A 21,718-nucleotide genomic window follows, 5' to 3' on the forward strand; every position below is an offset into this window, starting at 1 on the left:
TCTCTAGAACCACTGGGCCAATTTCAACCAAACTTGGCAAGGGGATTCTAGTTTGTTCAAATGAAGGGTCATGCCCCTTTCCAAGGGGAGATAAAAGCAAGATAGTGAAAATACATTAACAATTTTTAAAAATCTTCTTCTCTAGAACCGCTGGGCCAATTTCAACCAAACATGGCACAAAGCATCCTTGGGTAAAGGGGATTCAAGTTTCTTCAAATGAAGGGCCACGCCTTTCTCCAAGGGGAGATAATAGCAAAATAGTGAAAATACATTAACAACTTTTAAAAATCTTCTTAGAACCACTGGGCCAATTTCAACCAATCTTGGCACAAAGCATCCTTGGGTGAAGGGGATTCAAGTTTGTACAATTGAAGGACCATGCCCCTCTCCAAGGGCAGATAATAGCAAATAGTGAAAATACATTAACAACTTTTAAAACTCTCCTTTTCCAGAATCACTGGGCCAATTTCAACCAAACTTAGCACAAAGCATCCTTGGGTGAAGGGGATTCAAGTTTGTTCAAATGAAGGGCCAAGCCCTTCTCCAAGGGGAGATAATAGCAAAATTGTGAAAATATATTTACAACTTTTAAAAATCTTCTCCAGAACCACTGGACCAATTTTAACCAAAAATGGCACAAAGCATATTTGGGTGAAGGGGATTTAAGTGTGTTCAAATGAAGGGCCACACCCCTTTCCAAAGGAGATAACTTAATAGCAAAATAGTTAACATGCATTGACAACTTTTAAAAATCTTCTCTAGAACCACTGGGCTAATTTCAATGAATCTTGGCACAAAACATCTTTGAGTGAAGGGGATTCAAGTTTATTCATATGAATGCCCCCAACAAAGGGAAGATAATCACAAAAATGCAAAAATAGGGTGGTGTCATTTAAAAATCTTCTTCTCGAGAACCACTGGGCCAGAAGAGCTGAAATTTAAATGAAAGCTTTCTGACATAGTGCAGATTCAAGTTTGTTAAAACCATGTCCCCTGAGGGTAGGTTGGAGCCACAATAGGGATCAAAGTTTTACATGCGAATATATAAGGAAAATCTTGAAATATGGGCCAAGGTAACTCAGGTGAGTAATGTGGTCTTTGGACCTCTTGTTTAAGCATGTCTTGAATAGATGGTACCTATTTTTGTAATCAACTCCTCTTACAGCATTTATTTAACATCCTTCAGACCTTGCACAGCTGTTATGAAAACACTGAAAATGTGCATGTGTCTTTTTGAAGGTGATTGGACATTCTTCAAAAAATGAACTTGTACATGATGTAGTTGAACTTGGTAATTTTTTAATCTAGTTTGTGTAACCAACTCCTCTCACAGCATTTGCTTGACATTTTTCAGACCTTGTACATTATAGATGTTATAAAAACATTGAAGATATAAATATGTGTAACATTTTCAAAGTGCTTCTGCTCCCCCCCCCCCCCCCCAAAAAAAAACTTCTACATTTATTTGTATATTTCTGTGGCATGTATTTCATTTCCACGAATATTGCCTGGCCTGTCAACATGGCCTTTTAACGCCCTCTTTTCCGATTTTTTTCCAAGTTGTACAAATGTTTTGGTCTATTTTTCATATGCCAAATATGCCATTATTTTTCACCAGTCATATCATAATATGTCAGATGACACATCTATTGTTCTCAGGTGCAAATTTTACAATGTGGCAATTTTTCATTATACTTTGTCTGTACATTTTATTTGTTGATAACTTTTACTTATATTTGAATCCTAGTTTGTGTTCCCTTTACTGTCATTTATTATACCCCCCACAACAAAGTTGGGGGGAGGGGGGGGGGGTTATACAGGAATCAGGTTGTCCGTCTGTCTGTAGACACAATGGTTTCTGGCCGGGCTCTAAAGTGTTATCCTTTCCACCTACAGTCACCATAAAGATATGGACTACCCATGGGACGAAGATGTTCCCTATCAAATTTAGGGTCAAAAGGTCAAAGATTAAGCGCACTGCACATCGAAGTAGCAATATGGTTTCCGGGCTCTAAAGCGTTATCCTTTCAAACTACAGTCACCATATCATACATATGGACTACCCATGGGACGAAGATGTCCCCTATTGATTTTGGAGTCCAAAGGTCAAGTGCACTACTGGAGAAGAGACTACCCAAGGTTTTGTCATGCCCTTTCTTTTTTACACTCAGGAAAGAGGTAATTTATACCTATTAACAACACTCATTGGGTGATTGGGGTAAGCGGGTGGGGGTATTCTTGGTGAGCATTGCTCACAGTACCTCTTGTTGTATGTGTAATAAATGACCTATTCATTCTTTAAAGGATGTGATTGTTTTTATTTAAATCCTCGGTATCTTGTGATAGGAGGGTTTGACCGTTTTGACACTGTTTTTAAAATAATTGGTCACCTGCACCTTGATTTGTATTATTTCCCAGGTTCTTTTGGATTTGAATTATGTTTGGTCTTATTTTTAGCTCTTCTGAGCCAAAGGCTCAAAGAGCTAATGCTATGGCCATTTGTGCGTTGTGCGTAAATTTTTAGAAAAAGGGCTATAACTCAAGAACCCCTTGGCTAATTTTTTTCAAATTTGTTACAGGGTATCATTGGCCCAAGGGCTTTCATACATACTAAATAGAGGGATGTGACCCTTTAACAAGGGGAGATAATCAGGAAAATACAAAAAAAAATAGTGGTTGCTAAAAAATCTTCTTCTCAAGAACCACAGGGCAGATTATCACCAAACTTACACATAAGGATGAGGATATGTTGTAGATTAAAAATTGTTCAAGGCATTACCCTGGGGCAAAGGGCGTGGTCTCAAGGTCACTTCAAAGTTGACCTAAATTAAAAAAAATTTTAAATTCCTTAAATCTTAGATATTTTAGTCATTATAAGGACTAGGATCATCAAATTTTGACAGTTGATGCATCTTAGGACCTTGTGTCAAGTTGTCTCAAAAGTAGGTCACGGTGACCTACTTTTTGAATTTTGCAGGTATTTATTTTAAAATTAATTTTGATGCATATCTTGGACACTTTGAAGCCTATGATCATCAAAACTTGTCAGTTGGTGGATCATGGGACCTTGAAATGCGTCAACTGAAAAATAGGTCACCGTGACCTACTTTCTGAATTTTATGGCTTATCATTTATAGATATATTTTAAGTTGTTATTTCAAATACCGAGAGGTTTAGAATCATCAAATCTTGTAAGTTGATGCATCTTGAGGCCTTGAAACATATTTATAAAAAAAGTAGGTCACAGTGACCTACTTTTTGAATTTTGCAGATATTCAAATTTCACATTTTCAATTTTAGATGCATATTTTGGGCACTGTAAAACCTAGGATCATCAAACTTTGTCAGTTGATGAGTCTACAGTCTTCGGTTTGTGTCGACCAAAAAGTAGGTCACCGTGACCTACTTTTGGTATTTGACAGCTAAATTACTATATTTCAGACACTATTTGACCTACAATCATCAAACTTTGTCAGTTGATGCATCTTGAGTCTTCGGAGTGTATTGACCAAAAAGTAGGTCACTGTGACCTACTTTTGGCATTTGACGGCTATATTTATATATTTCAAATACGATTTGACCTACAGTCATCAAACTTTGTCAGTTGATGGGTCTTGCATGTTCGAAGGGTTTCGACCAAAAAGTAGGTCAACTTGACCTACTTTTGGAATTGGACACCTATATTTATATATTTCAGATACTATTTGACCTACAGTCATCAAACTTTGTCAGTTGATGCGTCTTGCATGTTCAAAGGGTGTTGACAAAAAGTAGGTCACCTTGACCTACTTTTGGAATTGGACGGCTATATTTATATAATTCAGATACTATTTGACCTACAGTCATCAAACTTTGTCAGTTGTTGGGTCTTGCATGTTTGAAGGGTATTGATGAAAAAATAGGTCACCTTGACCTACTTTTGGAATTTGACGGCTATATTTATATATTTCAGATACTATTTGACCTACAGTCATCAAACTTTGTCAGTTGATGTTTCTTGCATGTTCGGAGTTCGCTGACCAAAAAGTAGGTCACCATGACCTACGATTGGAATTTGACAGCTATATTTCAATATTCAGATACTAATTGGCTTAAAATCATCAAACTTTGTCAGTTGATATTTCTTGGGTTCTCAAAATGTGTAGACCAAAAAGTAGGTCACATTGACCTACTTTTTTTGAATTCTTAGGATTTAACTAAAGATTTAGAATACTAAGAGGCTAAGAATAGAAATGGTGGGGTTGTACAATTTATCAGAAGAGCGATTCTAGGCCCTTGGGCCTCTTGTTGAGTATGTTTTCACACCTTGAGTCAGCCGTAATGACAACACAGTTCAACAGACAAAGATGTTTATTTAACAACACACAAAGAAGAGAGAAAAAATAAATAAATAATTTAAAGATGATACAAAAATGATACAGAAAAATCCTGTCTCTGAATATAAACTATTAAATGATAATAGGTTAAATCATGTACTTTCGGATAATTATCCAATGAAAATCAAGGTTACGAAAGTTACAGATTGTTTTGATGATTGAACATGTGGGCATCTGTGGAAACTGTCCAATAAGACGTGTGTGTAAATAAACAACTAACTGAAGGTAGCACAACGCCAGAGACAGATGAAATATATAAAATAAAACACAAATAATATGCATATAAATTCATTCCTGCTACATTTAGTACAGACAGACAGGTATACATTATGTCATGTTTCCAGTATGTTTAGTACCTGTACTGCTGTTTCTATGAGAGATTACATAGTTTAAAGCAACCCTGTCATTACTGTTCTTGAATCGATTTTTATTATCTCATTTGCATTAAAATTCCTATTCATAACAATCACTTCTGTGCTTATGTACTTGCATTGCCAAATGATTACAGGATTTGGGTAGTAAGAGTGTAGTATTAAAACAAAAGTTGAATTAACATGTGGTTCTGAATTCATCAGAGAAACAATTTTTATTTTTATTTCAAGACTGCCCAATACTGGAGTGGAAGGATCTGTAAATTGACAATCAAATTAAAATAACGAATCAAATTGCTCTATCCCCTTGTCTGTTTGCAATGAAGTTTGGAGGGATCAACAGTACTGTTAATATGTTTGTATTTTAATACAGACAGCTGGGGAAATGCTGGTTCTAATAGGTTTTATATTTTGAAGATATTCTGTATTTTCTAGTGCTTTTCATTATGATTATTTTCTGGACTAAATCTCATTTGTACTTTATTTTCAGACTTGGAATACAGACTGGATTATCAGCTGCGGGAGGCTAGTTTCTCCAGTAGCTACATCTCTATGTTGACCTCCCACACTTCGTACTGGACTGACAGAGATGTGGCTTTCTTCATTCTTTCTCACATTCATCCGGAGCTCCAAGAGTTATGACATCATTTGGGCTATTGCATTCCTTAAAACTATTATCTGATCGTAGACCTCCATTTTAAACATTCCTTTCCATTTGTCTGTTTGATGAAAGTCAAATGAATCATGCTCAAAAACAGATTTTCACAGAAGATTAAATTGGTTGTACCCTTCATACAGCATACAGATGAAATAGTACATATTCCATTTTCTTTCTGGAGGGTGCCTTAATTTATAAAAATGTACAAATGAGAAGAATTTGTAAAGAACTGCATATAGTTTCAACTTTATCATATTTTTAGACAAGTTTGGAAAATTAGGAATCATAGAATTAGCAATATTTTAGCAAGACATTAGATTATGATGCACATGTCTCAATATGCTGGGTAAATTTCCACATTACTAAGAAATGAGTTGTGTTCAGTGCATAGTAGAAGATATACTAATGTGCAGTTTTAAAAGTAAAGTTCTGTAGCGGGTAAACATTAAGATACGAGAAGTTTTATGATGATAGCTAGTTCATGTAATCTTCCAGCTAGGGCCTACACACCAAATTTTGGACCTAGGATGAGGCCTTCAAAGGTTGGAAAAAGTACCGGTAGCATTTAATAAAAAAGATAATTATTAAATACATGTAAATGAAGAAATGAAAAAGATAATAAAACCAATCAAATGAAACTGAGAACACCTCTGTTTTGGGAGAGATGCTTCAGCAGAGACTTGTAGATGTAACAGTTTGCTTGTCAGAGAAAATTATCATGATAAAAAGTCTTTAATGATATTAATAATCTTTTTTCTTTCCTTTTTTTTTTTTTTTTTTTTTGCCGCTATTTACATTTCTCATATGAAAAGTTGTACTAAAACAATAGTATATTATAGTCTATTCCAGATATGTTGAAATTCAGGGACCGACCTGAACTGTTCATTATATCCAAAGTGCAGTACCTATATCTGATATTGAACAATATAAATACATGGGGATTTATTTTTTAAGTTTTCTTCATTTCATAACCTGAGAGCCAAAGTGCATCCACAACAGTGGTCTAAAGATTTTTACTTATAGTGCCTCAGTTTTAGCTCACATGAAATGAAAGCTCAAATGAGTGTTTCCTGATCACATTTTGTCCGGCATTAGTCTGTCCATAAACTTTTAATATTTTTGAATTCTTCTCAAGAACTACAAGGCTAATTTCAGCCAAACTTGCCACAAAGCATGCTTAGGTAAAGGGAATTCAAGTTTGTTCAAATGAAGGGTCATGCTCTCTCCAAATGTGAAATAATTAAGAAAATGCAAAAATAGGGTGTGGTCATTTCAAGATCTTCTCAAGAACGACTATGCCAAAGAAGTTGAAATTTATATGAAAGCTTCCTGACATAGTGTAGATTCAAGTTTGTTCAAATCATGGCTGCTGACAGCAGGATGGGGCCACAAAGGGGGTCAAAGTTTTACATGGGATATTTATGATAAATCTTTAAAACTCTTCTCAAGAACAACAGGGCCATGATTACTCATTGATATGCAAGCATTCCCAGGTAGTGCAGATTCAATTTTGTTCAAATTGTAGACCCCAGGGTTAGGATAAGGGGAGACATGTTTTTTTAGTCCTGTCTGTCTGAAACTTGAGCCTTGCTCATAACTTTTAAGTGGTGATTGATAAGGCTCTCATATCCTTGTGATAAAGCCTTTTTTCTGGTATGAAAGTTCTTGACATTGTGACCTTAATCGTTTAGTTTGACATACTTATAAGAAAACCTAACCTAGGCAATATCTTCTGAACTATTTATTAAAGGTATGACTTTCATATTTAGCATATAGGTTCTTTATGGCAAGAAATTTCATTTGATGTCATGATGTTTTACCATGTGACCTTGCCCTTAAAGTTTGATCCAAATTTGAAAACTTTAATCGAAGTTCAACTTTGCTCATAACTTTTGAACGCTGAGTGATACATCTTTCATAAGACCTTTCTTTTGGTACTAAAATTTTAACCTTGTAGCCTTGACATTGTATCTTGACCTACTTTTAAGAAGTGTTAACCTAGGCAATATCTTCTAAACTGTTTCAGATAGGGCTTTCATATTTTGCATATAGATTCCTTATGGCAAAACCTTGCATTTCATACCATGATTTTTTAATCTTGTGACATTGAATCATGGTTATATTGTGATTCTATGAGGGTAGGTTGGGGCCACAATATGGGGTCAAATGTTTTCATGGGAATAAAGATTGCAAAAATACTTTTAAAAATTACAATAGCTGAAGAACAGCAGGGCCAAGGTGAACAAGGTGGCCCATGGGCCTCTTTTGTTTTTTTTAGGTGACTTACATGTGAGCCATGGGCCTTTTGTACTTATTAGATGGTGTAAAGGGGGGGGGGGTCTTTTTCAAAGCTTTGATCTGATTGACCTACTTTTAGCAGAGTTATGGCCCTCAAACTTACAAAACTTCTGCTTTAGTTACAGATATTAAGCAGAGTTAAGGCCCTTGTATTTGATTTTTCACAAACAGATGTCTACCTGATTTTCCTAGTATAAATTTGATGAGTTGGATCACATTTTAGTTTGTTTCAATTGAAATACTATGTTGACCATACACCTTTTTACTTGAGCTATTGTATCATAACAACTACCAAGGTTCTTAATCAGCATTAAAATGGTCTGAATATAAATGAACTGGGGCTATTTTGATCCATGTATGTTAATGTTTCTGCCATTATTTTATGGTATTAAGGGTTGTGTTTAAATCGTGTTATACAAGATTCTCATGCTAGAGAAAATTAGCCAGCAGCCATTGAAACATTCCAATACAGACAAGACAATCATTTTTTTAAGCTCATCTCTTTCCTGTTTTGTAAAGTAATAATGGGAATTCAATATGTAAAATAAATGCTATAGGGTAGATTTATGTGTGCTAAAAAGGTTTCTGCGATTTGATCTTCGTAGATTTAGCCATCTTTAAGGATGACATATTTGTAGTGAAGGACATTTTTTCTTTATGTTTTCGGTGGTATAAACGTGTCCTTGTTTCTGTATCATTGTCATTGTGGGGTCTACACAGTCTGTGATATTTTGTATTTTTTTTAAGGTTTAATTTAATTGTCCCCCAACAAGAAGTTCGGAAGTACAATTAATGCTTATGTTACATGTATTATATATATATATATATATATATATATATATATATATATTTATATAGATATTTACTTTTTGTTTCACAGTTTACTAGGTGCTTTTTTGCACAAATATGACTTGTTCAGTTTGTAATTACATGGACCATCTGCTGTAACAGATCAAAGCTGTGTTGAATAACTTACTTCTGTGACTCCTTTTGTTATTTAGACCTTCACAGTTCACATAGATGACACATATACTAATTTAAGAAAGTTGGTATTAGAATTTGCACATGGAAAATTAATTCAAAGACAGACCTGAGAACTAATTTAAAACCCTTTTATCAACTGGTTCTCCTAGGTTTCCCTATCCTAGCACAGGGAAAATTTCATTCGTACATTTTGTGTCAAATGTGCCTTCTATGAAAAAGTTATACTGAAAATTGTGAGAGTTTGTTTCGAAAACAAGAAAATGTGTATAAAATAAACTGCATATACACTCACTGTCTCAAATTTCTTTTTAGGTCAGTTTATTTGCTTCTTACCACTTAAAAATAGCAATGTGACAGAACATGTAAAATAAAAGTATTAAGTAATACATGAAGTAGCATTTAAACCATGTGAAACAATGTATAAACACAGTCATGACAGTGCTAGTTTTTTTTTTTTTAGCACATTAGTTCTTATTCAGAAAATCTCTACATAAAGAACAGTTTACATGGACATAGAAATTACATTCTAGATTATAATAATACTCATTTCCAACTTGTATACAATTTAATGTTATATTGTTTTTCATTTTGTTGGGTGTCACTCGGTCTGCAGTCTGAAGACAATGATCATAAAAACATTCTTCTAAACCTTTATTTAGTTACAGAGTTAGTGTTATCCAAATTCTAAACTATTACACATTTGGATGATTTATTCATATCAATATATGGTAATACCAGGGTTTTATGTTTCGATCTTTAAAGGGGCATGGACACGAATTTTTATCGATTGAAATTGACAGTTTTTTGTTATAGAAATAAAGATCTTTCATAAATAAGTGGATTAAAAATATTTTTACACAGGATATGCTTTGTATTTACATAAAACTTGGCTCCCAAAATCATATTTGTCAAAATGCTTGTCCTAGCCAGGAAACCATGTGTGGAGGTGATTCTAAAAAGTATCTCAGAAGCATTCAATATTTCTACATACGTTAATGATAAATCAATTTAGGGAGGCGCAAAGAAGGGAACAGAACATTTTTGTTATAAAAGTTTTTTTTCCTTGAAGCCATCAACTTCGTAAACACACTGATAGTTGGGTCATGTGACATGCAAACATAGACTGGGCCCATGCCTTGTTTTGAAAATGAAAAGTTTATAAATCTTTGCATCAGTTTTTGAAATTTAGGTTTGTTGCTGTTTTACATGAATCAAATACATGTACTATCACATCATCAATTAGATATCTAAATATTTTTTGTACCAAAATCATGTCCCTGCCCCTTTAATAATCTGATAGTTGACAAGCATGTACATGTATCAATGAGAAGAATTTGCTCATCCTGGATGTTAGATGAACAAAATTCCAGTAGATTTTTGATGGGCAAGATTTGCCTGGTACAAGGTCATTGTAGGATGATTTTTTGTATTGTGTAAGCTGTCCAGTATTGCTAAAAACCATACACATGTACTAGCAATGTACTTGATTTTATGACCCAGAGTTTGAAGATTGAGGGGTGGGTGGGTTGTTTTTGATGTCTTTCTCTTTGTCTTAAAATTCTTGTTGAAGTAATGGGTTGAAGCTATTGTGTCAAATTTAAAATCAAGGTCATGTGTACCACTCTCAGAAGCACAGTGTTTTACATACGCATCTTGTTTTTTTTTTTATACCTCACGCAACAAAGTTGCAGAGGGTATAATGTTTTTTACCCATCCATCAGTCCCTTTCTTGTTAGGGCAACTCCTCTGAGACCGCTCAACAGAATTTCATGAAACTTTGCAGTTAGTAAGGACACTGTGTAGATGTGCATATTCCCAGAAAATTCTGATTCAATAATTTTTTTTGGAAGTTATGCCTCTATTGAACTAAGAATTTTGAGCCCGTATGTCCTGTTCTTGCAGTAATGCATAGCATTACCATTCATTATGTGAGGCATTGTTAAGCAATGCTGGAGCGTGGGGTATGTGAGCCTGCTCACCTCTGCTTTCTTTCATTTTTAGCTCACCTGAGCTGAAAGCTCAAATGAGCTTTTCTGATCGCCTATTGTCCGTCGTCTGTCCGTAAACTTTTTACATTTTCGACTTCTTCTCCAGAACCACTGGGCCATATTCAATCAAACTTGGCCAAAAGCGTCCTTGGGTAAAGGGCTTTCAAGTTTGTTCAAATGAAAAGCCATGCCCCCTTCAAAAGGGAGATAATCACAAAAATGCAAAAAATAGGGTGGGGTCATTTAAAAATCTTCTCAAGAACCACTGGGCCAGAAAAGCTGAAATTTACATGAAAGCTTTCTGACATAGTGCAGAATCAAGTTTGTTAAAATCATGGCCCCCGGGGATATGATGGGGCCACAATAGGGGATCAAAGTTTTACATACAAATATATAGGGATAATCTTTAAAAATCTTCTCCAGAACCACTGAGCCAGAAAAGCTGATATTTACGTGAAAGTTTCCTGAAATAGTGCAGAATCAAGTTTGTTCAAATCATGGCCCCCAGGGGTTGGATGGGGCCACAGGGGGATCAAAGTTTTGCATACAAATATATAGGGAAAATCTTTTAAAATCTACTTCTCAACAACTACTGTGCCAGGAAAGTGGAAATTTATATGAAAGCTTCCTGACATAGTGCAGATTCAAGTTTGTAAAAATCAATGCTCCCGGGGATAGGATGGGGCCACAAGGGGGGGGTCAAAGTTTAACATGCAAATATATAGGGAAAATCTTTAAAAATTAATCTTCTTCTGAAAAATCACTGGGCCAGAAAAGTTTACATTTACATGAAAGTTTCCTGACATAGTCCAGATTGAATTTTGAAAAAATCATGGCCCCCAGATGTAGGTTTGGGCCACAATAGGGATCAAAGTTTTACAAGCAAATATATAGGAAAAATCTTTAAATATGTGAGCGATGTGGCCCATGGGCCTCTTGTTCATATTGAAGCAACATACTAGTAAACTGTTAATCCATGATACAACCAAAATTATTATAGCTAACCCAAATATGAAAACATGTCAATAAAATGTGTCCTTTTTCATCACGCACAGAAAATCAGTATTGTGGTTATCAAACCACTACCATATTTATTCCGCAAATGTCAAGGATCAGAGATGGTCTATCCATCTGCCTGAGCTATAGAATTGTGTGTCTGATGAAATTCTACTGAATTTTGCCATACACGGGTGCATAGCATTTTATAAATCATCTTGTTATCCTTGAAATTCATTGTGTATTTTATATTCTAAACTTTCATTCAGCTATTAAGGGTATTAAGAAATCCCTTTGTTTCAGTTCATTATTTTAGGATTGTGTATCTTTCCGGTTCAGTATGCTCAGTCGTAACGTAAGAAAAACCATAAATTGGCAGTTAGTTTGTTTTGTTAACCAACTCTTTTTATTGGATAGTTTGAGTTGATGACCTTATATAAGATCCATTCTTCTTGCAGCAATCATTGTCATGTAGCTTTTGAGTAGTATCATACTCATCGTATTGAGCGCCCCATCCCCTATAAGCACACTTGGGATTTTTTTCAACTTTCAAATATCAAAAGCCCCCGATTTCGATACAGTACAACTTGCCTTGTATTGAAAAAAGCTACGATATCTTTGTGTATTTACGTTGTTCTGATGATTTGACATAATAAATCAATCAACAAGACCTGAGTGGATTATGCTATGATAATAAAAAGTATAACAATAACTCGTTTAGAATTTAATAACTAAACATTTCTCAAAAGTCAAAATTTCGCTGGAAGCATTTCAAACCAAACTTCTAAATAACCACACCCCTTTCTCCAATTTTCGAAACAACCAGGGTGCTCAGTAGGATGAATGTGGTATATTCATACACTGGGTATATACTGTTTTACTTCAGATTTTATTGTCATGAGATTTTTTTGTTCTCTCTACAAACCTGGCTAAGTTGTATGTGATATAATTATGTACTTCAATTGTGCAATTTTGCATGAGATGCTTATTTTAAGTACATGTATTTGTTTTGTTATGACTGTTAAATCAGATAACTATTTTTTAATAAAGTTGAAGATGTAAGACTCTGAATTTATTATGGTTCAATCATCTGCCTGTTGGTTTTGCCTACTACAAATTGTCCCAGGCTGAATTTCACATAACCCAGGCATTGGGGCTTGTTTCTCTGTAGACTCTTCAGGCAGTTCCTTTCACCAGTATTTTGTAAAACAAGGCTTTTATACATGTTTTTAAGGAATCACTGTCTAGCTTGTTGGGTATATGAGGTTTCGCATTTTATCACATTTTCCATTGTAGTACAACAAACTAGACAGTGATTCCTTATATCTAAGAAATAAATTTCATTTTTGAAAATATACATGGGGGTATGGACTGTGACCAGAGATGTATATATATTATATAGGTCTCTGCAATGAGGCTTTATGCCTACGTACTTAATGAAGCATGTTAGCACTTCATGAAAAGTATGCTGGCGTGAAGCGTTGCTGTTCATACTCTAATGTATGTTTAGATGAAATTTATTTATTATATTTACATTCTATTTTCATTCTTGTTGGAGAATTCCCAGTCATTATATTTATCAAGATTCATGCCCAAATCATTCACGTTCTTGAGGAAATGGCCATCTTTCAATTGGTAGATATCGAAGGCAAAAACATTGGAAATGTAAATATTTGTATTTGAAATAAAAAATTGAAATTATAACAACTGACATACAGAAATACAGCCTGATAGCTAGAAATTGAAATACACGTGGCAATCCATATTAATTTCCATAGTCCCCTCACAGGGATAACAGTTATGTAAATATAAACATTTTGACAATGAAATGTTTGTAAAACACATATGCAAAGATATTGGGTGATCAATATATCCCTATGTTCAGTTTGACTATGTGACCTCCAAAATTGATAGGGGTCATCTACTCCTTAAGATGTACCAGTGTACCAAGTTTGATGTCTGTCAAGCAAAGGGTTCTCAAGATATTGAGGGGATGGTATTTTCCTATTTCCAGAGTGGATTGACCCTTGACCTTTTAACCTGAAAATCAATAGGGGTCCTCTTCTACTCATAACCAAACCACATATGAAATATTAAAATCAAGTGAATGGTTCTCAAGATATTGAGCGAACAACATGTGGTCTACCGACCGACATATCTACCGACAGGTGCAAGGAATATGTCCCTCTTTCAAAGGGGGGGGGGGGGGCATACAAATTCGAATATATTGGAAATTTATAGATTAGTGTACAAATCACAGTTCCCAGGGTAATTATACGCCTTTCTACCTCAATCTTTGTATCAAACAATATGCAAGCATCCAGCTGGTAAAAGTTTGTTCAAATGATTCACGATAAAGGTTGCCTCCAGAAGAATGTATATATATGAGGAAAAAACATCTGAAAATTTTCTCAGTAGCAAGTTTGCAATTTGTCATGAACATCTTCATGTAGCAAAAAGTCAGTTTTGTCAAGTTATGGCCAAAGAGGCCAGAGATTTACTGTAAATTCCTAAATATTTGCGAGGTAGCGAGAAGCATCACTCGCGATATAAAATTACTCGTTTTTATTTTGATATTGCTAAAATAAGTGTAAATACTCTTGATCGACAGAGCACTCGCGAAATTACGTTCTCGCGATTTGACGTACATACGAGTCACTTCGCGTAAAATAAGGAATCTACAGTATATAAAAGTAAGTAGGGAAAATCACGTGATGAAGAATGAAAAGTGTAATAAGCATGCTTCGCCTGGAAGTGTAAAGACATACCATTTCAATCAAAACATGTGCCCCTCTATCAGGCGCTATAATAAAGGTGGCTTGAGAATTCATCTCAACTCTTCTCATCAGTAAAAAGGCGACATAAAATTTGGCCAAATGATACGATGGGTTTTATGGGTCTGTTGTTTCCTACGGCATAAAAAACAGATTTGACATGCTATTTGTTAACCTAGATTAGCCATACCCAACAGCGAAATCCACAAAGTAACTTTATATGTTAGGTAATAAAGTAGAGGCCCGGGGGCCGTATTGCTCACCTAAGAAATTGGTTACTGATCGATTTCATGTTGCTTTACTTTACAGAAAACCCTTACAGAGACACGTTGTAGGATCCAGTGAATATTCTATCAATCGCAGAAATATTAACAGTTGTGAAGAAGAAATATCAGAGGTATTGTGCTACAATATATCCGAAAAGTGGTGTAAATCAAATGTGGATTCTCAAAAATCAAAATAACTTATAAAATTTGAAACAACAAAACTTTTCCAAAATCAACAACATGAATATTGCTATATTTTTTTTATAGACAGCTGCTTCTTCAATAAATATGGAACTGGGAAATATTCATATCTTGTAATCAGTGATTTAAAACATTACTCTCTCTCTCTCTCTCTCTCTCTCTCTCTCTCTCTCTCTCTCTCTCTCTCTCTCTAATAATTGTATTATAGTTTTCTAACGGGTAAGTAAGAGTTCAACAACCAATTCATTTTGATATCTATGCTTATATCATATACAATTACAAATGAAATACAAAATGGAAAATGTAAAAACTAATAAAAAATTATACAACACAAACGGGAATAACAGAATATAAAAGGAAAATATACAATGCAAATGTAAGGTATGCAATACAAATGGAAAATATACAATACAAATAATTTTTACAATACAAATGAAAAATTATACAATACAAATAAAAAGGATCAAATATTGCAACATGTCAAACCCCTGGTTGTTCTTGGTAAGAAGATTCAAGGAATTTCCATATGCATTCCTTTGTCTATGTAGGTTTTATGTTTCAGCTTTTCTGTCATAATAATTTTTGAGAAGAGTGTACAAACCCCATCTTTGTATTCACTATTTCTTAATCATCTCCCTTTGGAAGGAACGTTCGCCTTCAATTAAATATTGAAATCTATTTAGAATATATCGTGTTAAGTTTGGTTGAATGTGGCCCAGTGATTCTCGAGAAGAAGATGAAAATAGGCAACGTTTTTTTTTTTGTTTTTTTTTTACGTTAGATAAACAGAAACTTGACCGTACCTTCGGCTGGCTCGGGTGAGCTAGAATCTGGTTTTATCAATTTATGAATCCTATCAACTTCTTTTGCTGGAACAAAATAAATCTGGAATTGTTTGTCTTCAGCGATATTTTGTTAATTAAAAGAAGTATACTGGACAATTCGTTATTTCTTTTGTCATTAAGCTAATGCCTTGGGCCCAATCGTAGAAAATAAAACTAGACTAGATAAAAACATGCAGTTAGAATTATTTAAAACATACTACCAGCCATGATACGTAAGCATCCCCTGTCGACCGGTCACATCCACCGTGAGCCCTATATCATTGATCAGTTTAAACGGAGTAATCAGTAGTCAAAATCAGTGTGCCAAAACCGGTCTAACAATCTGTATGAAACGGATCAGACAGCATTTGACGCAAAGATAGGTTGTATTGGCAAATTAGATCATTATAACGACCATAGAATTTGTGAAATGCTGACTTTAAGGTAGGTAAATACTATTAGAAATTTCTGTCAATCAATTTTTTTTTTCATTTAAATAACTTTAACAACTCATAAACTAACTAAAAAACCCATATTAGACATACCTTTGCGGGTTTATTTTTATACTATGTGCTACAGAGCACATATACCCCCAAATGCAAAAGCCAAATTTTAACACAAGAATGCATGATCTCATGTTTTATTAAAAATATGCACCAAAGCACATCGTATTAAGCTAAAATATATAAAAACCAATAGCTATTCATTTACTGAGAGAATTTTTAAAGATATTCAACTGAAAACATACACAATTGCTGTTTAATCTGCTCACATCCTTCAGAAAAAAATCACAGAATATCGCAATTTTGAAAAATTCTCAAAATCTAAATTGTTTACATGCCAGTTTTTCTTTTAAAATATGTAGCATTATATCTAAGGTTAACAAAAAAACATATTTTACCATAGTTGACCAGAGATATTTTGCAAAATGGTCTCTTAAGTACGTAAACCCCCATTTTTAAATTTAAGTTTTGCAATTATTCTTTGCACACTTTGAAAATTGTAAATTGTAACAGCCAATACAGTCTTAAAATCAAGATTAACAGAATATGACAATATATATATATGTAAAACATACTGAAAATTGTGTCCTACCAGACAATTAGAACACAAGAAGGGGGGGGGGGGTCCCCTTCCTTTTTCTCACAATTTTTTTGGTGTGTGTGTTATTCTTTTTTTGTTTGGCTATCAATCATATCATACATAAAAATACCTACATGTTATCTCATACTTATAGAAAAAATAAATATAATGTAACATATGTGTAGATTCTAGCAACTAAAGCTCATGTACAAATAATTTTGTTTCTTGAAAGTACTTGTGAAGAAGAGTTCAAATATTCAACAGCTTTGCTGATGATTTTCTGAGGATTTTTAAGTCTGGGTTTCTTTGAACCAAACACAAACTCACTAAAAACAGTTTGAATTCCACTGTTAGGGTCACGCCTATGTATGATTTTTAACTTGTTCAGGCTTAGATTGCTAGCTATGAGCCTTTTAGAGATCAATGTAGATATTACATTGCTTTGTACCATTGGAACTAGTGCGGACTTGATATTATAATAATTCATGGTAAATATATCTAAGATTCACATTTGAATGCTAAATTTGACTCGTACAGTTTTCGTAAACTACAAACATCGGACAAAGAAGTTATAACTGGAACTTTCTAGTCGGTGTTTAAAATTTAAAACCGGATACGTAAAAGCACGGACTTTCCTTAAGACTTTAAAAGAACGTTATATAGTGTTTAGAAATCTATGAGAAACTCCAGCATATCTTTTTTATTTCAGCTTCAGAGTACCTGTGCGTGGAATAAGAGTGGTATATAACAAAGTAATTTTTTGATGACTGATCACTTTATACGGATACCTGGGGTATCCCCCCCCCATTTTTGTTGCAGCAACAACTGTCTATGATGTTAACAAGCCTAGTCTTTAATTTATCATGAGGAATGGTCGGGTAAAGCGTTGAAAAGTTTTGATGTTATTGATTTCAGAAGTTTTACTATATCAAAATTTACTAGGAAACCAGTATAGGTACGATAACTCGTACTCATCCCATTCTTTATTTAGTTCTGGGAATTTGCATTCCGTTGGAACCTTAAAATCATAATTTTGGTTCCAGTTTGACTGCTTTCTAGGACTACATGACTTCTGTAAGCCGCGAACTTGTTGTTTCCGTTCTTTGAGAAGTATTCTCATCAAAGTGTTATTCATTTATCTATCTTATAGTCTATTTTAAGAAAGATTTTAGCAGAACTATTGAAAGAATTCTTTCTAAAAGAAAAATTAAAGTCCATGCATCATTTACTCGCTAATTAACAGACGGTACAACTGGCATGCTGTATACACTCGGAACACATCTCACAGTGTATACACTCGGAACACATCTCGCATGTATCTTAGTCCAAAACTGTTGAAAATTTGCATAGAATTGTTTATGGACAGGTAAAATATTTCAACTCTTGGGCACCATAGAAAATTTACAAGTCTCTTATTTTTAGGAATTTTATATTTGTACTTATTACGGCCAGATCAAGCCAAACCATACACGGGTATATCAACCCATCTCAGGTCTCTTCTTAGTATGCTAAGGTTGTACCAACATCTGAGAGACCTATTACTGTACGCACAGATCTGAAGGTCTATCACCTTGTTTGTTGAGGACAGTTTTCTGTGGTGTCTTGATGTACAGGTGGAATACAAAGTTCTACAGGTCTACAGTTCTCAGTCTTTTAATTTCCTGGGGAATGTGACAGCAGCTAGTTATTGAGGTGTATCCCACTGTCACACTTTTTCATACTTAGGGCAAAGTACATGAAGCTTGTTTTGATAAAAAAAAACACGGTTGACTCTTACTTTATGTGGATTTTACTCGCATGACTGCATGTGCAATAGGTAGTGGGAGTCGAATACCTGTGTCTATGTAAACAAGTTTCACACCAAAGTAGGATAATTACATGTATGTATCAGGAGATCTAATCTCAGACATATACACGAGGCCCATGGGCCATATCGCTCACCCACGTTGACCTTGTTGTTCAACTGTTGTGATTTTTAAAAGATTTTGATTCAATTTTTATTCCTATGAAAATTTTGACCCCATACGTGGTCCCAACCTGGGCCCAAAAGGCCATGACATCACAATAACATGAATTCACACATGTGGATGCCTCAACACCATTATGACTCACATGACTGGAGAAGCTCATACGAAATGGTCTTGCCATGGGAAATCTATATACATACAAATATGAAAGTTCTACCTTAAATAGTTCAGGAGATATTGCCTAGATTAGGTTCAAATGTCTTGGATCTTGCCATAAACAATTTAGATTTAAATGCAAAATATGAAAGCACTATCTTTAAAGTTCAAGGGACATTGAATAGATAAGTTTTAAAGGAGGTAAAACTCCAAGGCCAAGGTCACAAGATCAAACACCATGTTATCATATGAAAGTTCTTGCCATCAAAAATCTAAATATAAAACCCCTACCCTAAATAGTGCAGGCGATATTTAATAGGTTATATTTTCTTAAAAGTAAGTCATACCCCAAGGTCAAAATGTTAAACCTTTGATAACGAAAAATATGTTTTATTACAAGGAATGCACTTATACATATGATAGCCCTATCACCCTCTATTCATTAGTTATGAGTAAGGTTAAAGTTTTGAATTAGGGTCAAACTCCAAAGTCAAAGATCATGTATGCAATGTAAGGCATCTATATAAAAATTATGAAAACCTTCGTTAAAAATCTCAACTTTTCTGGCCCATTGATTCTTGAGAAGATTTTTAAAGATTTCTGCTACATATTCCCATTCAAAACTTTGATCCCCTATTGTGGTCCCATCCTACGCCTGGCGACCATAATTTGAACAGACTTGAATATATGCTATATCGGGAAACTTTCATGTACATTTCAACTTTTCTGGCCCAGTGGTTCTTGAGGAGAAGATTTATAAATTACCCCTTACCACCCTAGCTTTGCCTTTTCGTGATTATCTCCCTCATTGAAAGGGCAGTGTCCTTCATTTGATTAAATTTGAAGGATGATATGTACTAAATTGATATATTGATTGAAATTGATCCGGTGGTTCCGGAAAAGAAGTAAAGAATGTGAAAAGTTTACAGACAGAAAAGTTCACTTGACCTTTCAGCTTAGGTGAGCTAAATAATAGATAAATAAAAACCCGTCGTTCTGACAATTTTTGGTTTTTAAAAACACAAAATTAAACGTACAAACCCGGCTGTAGTGATATTGGTCTTTAATTATTGTATAACCCGATGAATATGGGGCGTCAAATTCACATTAATTCAAATAATTGAAGACATCTTTCATTATTTGAAGATATCATCCATTAGGTTATTACCCGCTATGACTGAATGGATGCGCGCATCAAATCAATTGTGGCTCTCATTAATTCAATTGTTGCGCATCAATTCAATTATTATGCTCAATAATAGATTTGATGCTTAATTGAATGATAAGAGTCATAATTGATTTGAAATGTGCCTTGATTAAATTCATGCAGGCATCAAATTAATCAATGCTGTCATCACTTAAATTGATGCGCGCATTACCGCCTGGTGGACATAAAAAAGTGAAGAAAACGAACAGTCACCAATCCCATAACTCCTATAAGCAATACAAAATTAAGAGCAAACACGAAACCCTGGATATACCAGAGATGGGATCAGCTGCCTAGGAGGAGTAAGCGGTAAGCATCCCATGTCGACCGTTCACATGCACTGTGAGCCTTTAATGCGCATCACTTCTTTTAAAGAGAGCAACAATTAATTCAATAGTGAATATGTTAATTGAATCGATGCGCGCAAAAATTCAGCTGCGCATTAATTGAATTATTGCTCTCTTCAATTATTGTGCGCATCAATTCAACAATGCTATCAATAATTCAATTGATGCGCGCAATAATTCATTTGAAGAGAGCATTCAAATGAATTATTGCTCTCGCGTATTCTAGCGCGCATCACATTAATTTATCTGAAGAGAGCAACAATTCTATCAATGTGCGCATCAATTCAGCAAAATAATTAATGCTATCAATAGTTCAATTAATGCATGCGATAATTCAAAATTCAAGATATCGTTAATGATTGAAGAGATCGTTAATTGAATTCTTGGGTGCATCAAATGAATATGATGTGCACTATCTTCAAATAATTGAATAGATCTTCAATTATTTGAGTTTATGTTAATTTGGTGCTTAATTGCGCCGGCTGTCCAATCCTATTTATGCATGTATATACTTTGTATATATACATGAATGAATTACTGTTCAAATCAAATCAGATGGACGCCGAGCATCTTACTATTGCATACCAGTACTGTAGATGTACATATACTTTAGTTCGCGGGTTTATAATTTTGCGGATTTACATTTCCAGACTGATGTGCGATTTTTCAATAAAGATGACAACAACAAATAGAGATATGGGACATGTACATTATATATTATTATCCGGATGTTATCATGTATAATTCATATATTAAATTAACGCTATTGTTTATAGCAAAAAAAAATCTGTTTTAAATTCTAAAGAAGAATTATCTGGACTTAAATTTGGGGATATTTTAAGACGGTGGGCATTGCGTCAATCCTGTATCGCACCGAGGAAAAAGTCAACAAAATACCAAAGCTCGTCTGCTCTTCGTCCAGCAGAGCTAAAAAGCTTCCACCCCCGTAGAGATCCGACCATGTGAATTAACCCCTATACGCGGTTTAATTGGAAAAATTGACCATAAGTGTCTTATCAGTCTCCCATTTTATTAGTATGTCTGACGGTGTTCTATCGGCAATCAATACAACGCCAATTTTCTATACTCTGAAGATATGAATGGGGGTCCGTGATAAGGTGGGCAAGAACAAAACGTTCATTTTGAGAGTGTCTACGTCGTAGGTAAATAATAAAGATGTGTAATAAGATATGTATTATACTTTGAGAGAGAGAGAGAGAGA

General features: G+C 34.5%; 1 protein-coding gene across 2 annotated transcripts in view; it reads left to right on the forward strand.

Annotated features, from left to right (window-relative positions):
- Nucleotides 1-12,738, forward strand: part of LOC125650139 (phospholipase DDHD1-like) — a 46,642-nt gene extending 33,904 nt beyond the window's left edge. For both annotated transcript variants that reach the window (XM_056166590.1, XM_056166591.1), the window contains exon 14: nt 5,238-12,738. In XM_056166590.1, the coding sequence (XP_056022565.1) occupies nt 5,238-5,389 (152 nt within the window). In that variant the 3' untranslated portion in view covers nt 5,390-12,738. The remainder of the gene's footprint in view (nt 1-5,237) is intronic.
- Nucleotides 12,739-21,718: the final 8,980 nt, after the last annotated feature.

This window comes from Ostrea edulis, chromosome 5, assembly GCF_947568905.1.
Source record: "Ostrea edulis chromosome 5, xbOstEdul1.1, whole genome shotgun sequence".
Classification (NCBI taxonomy): Eukaryota; Metazoa; Mollusca; class Bivalvia; order Ostreida; family Ostreidae; genus Ostrea; species Ostrea edulis.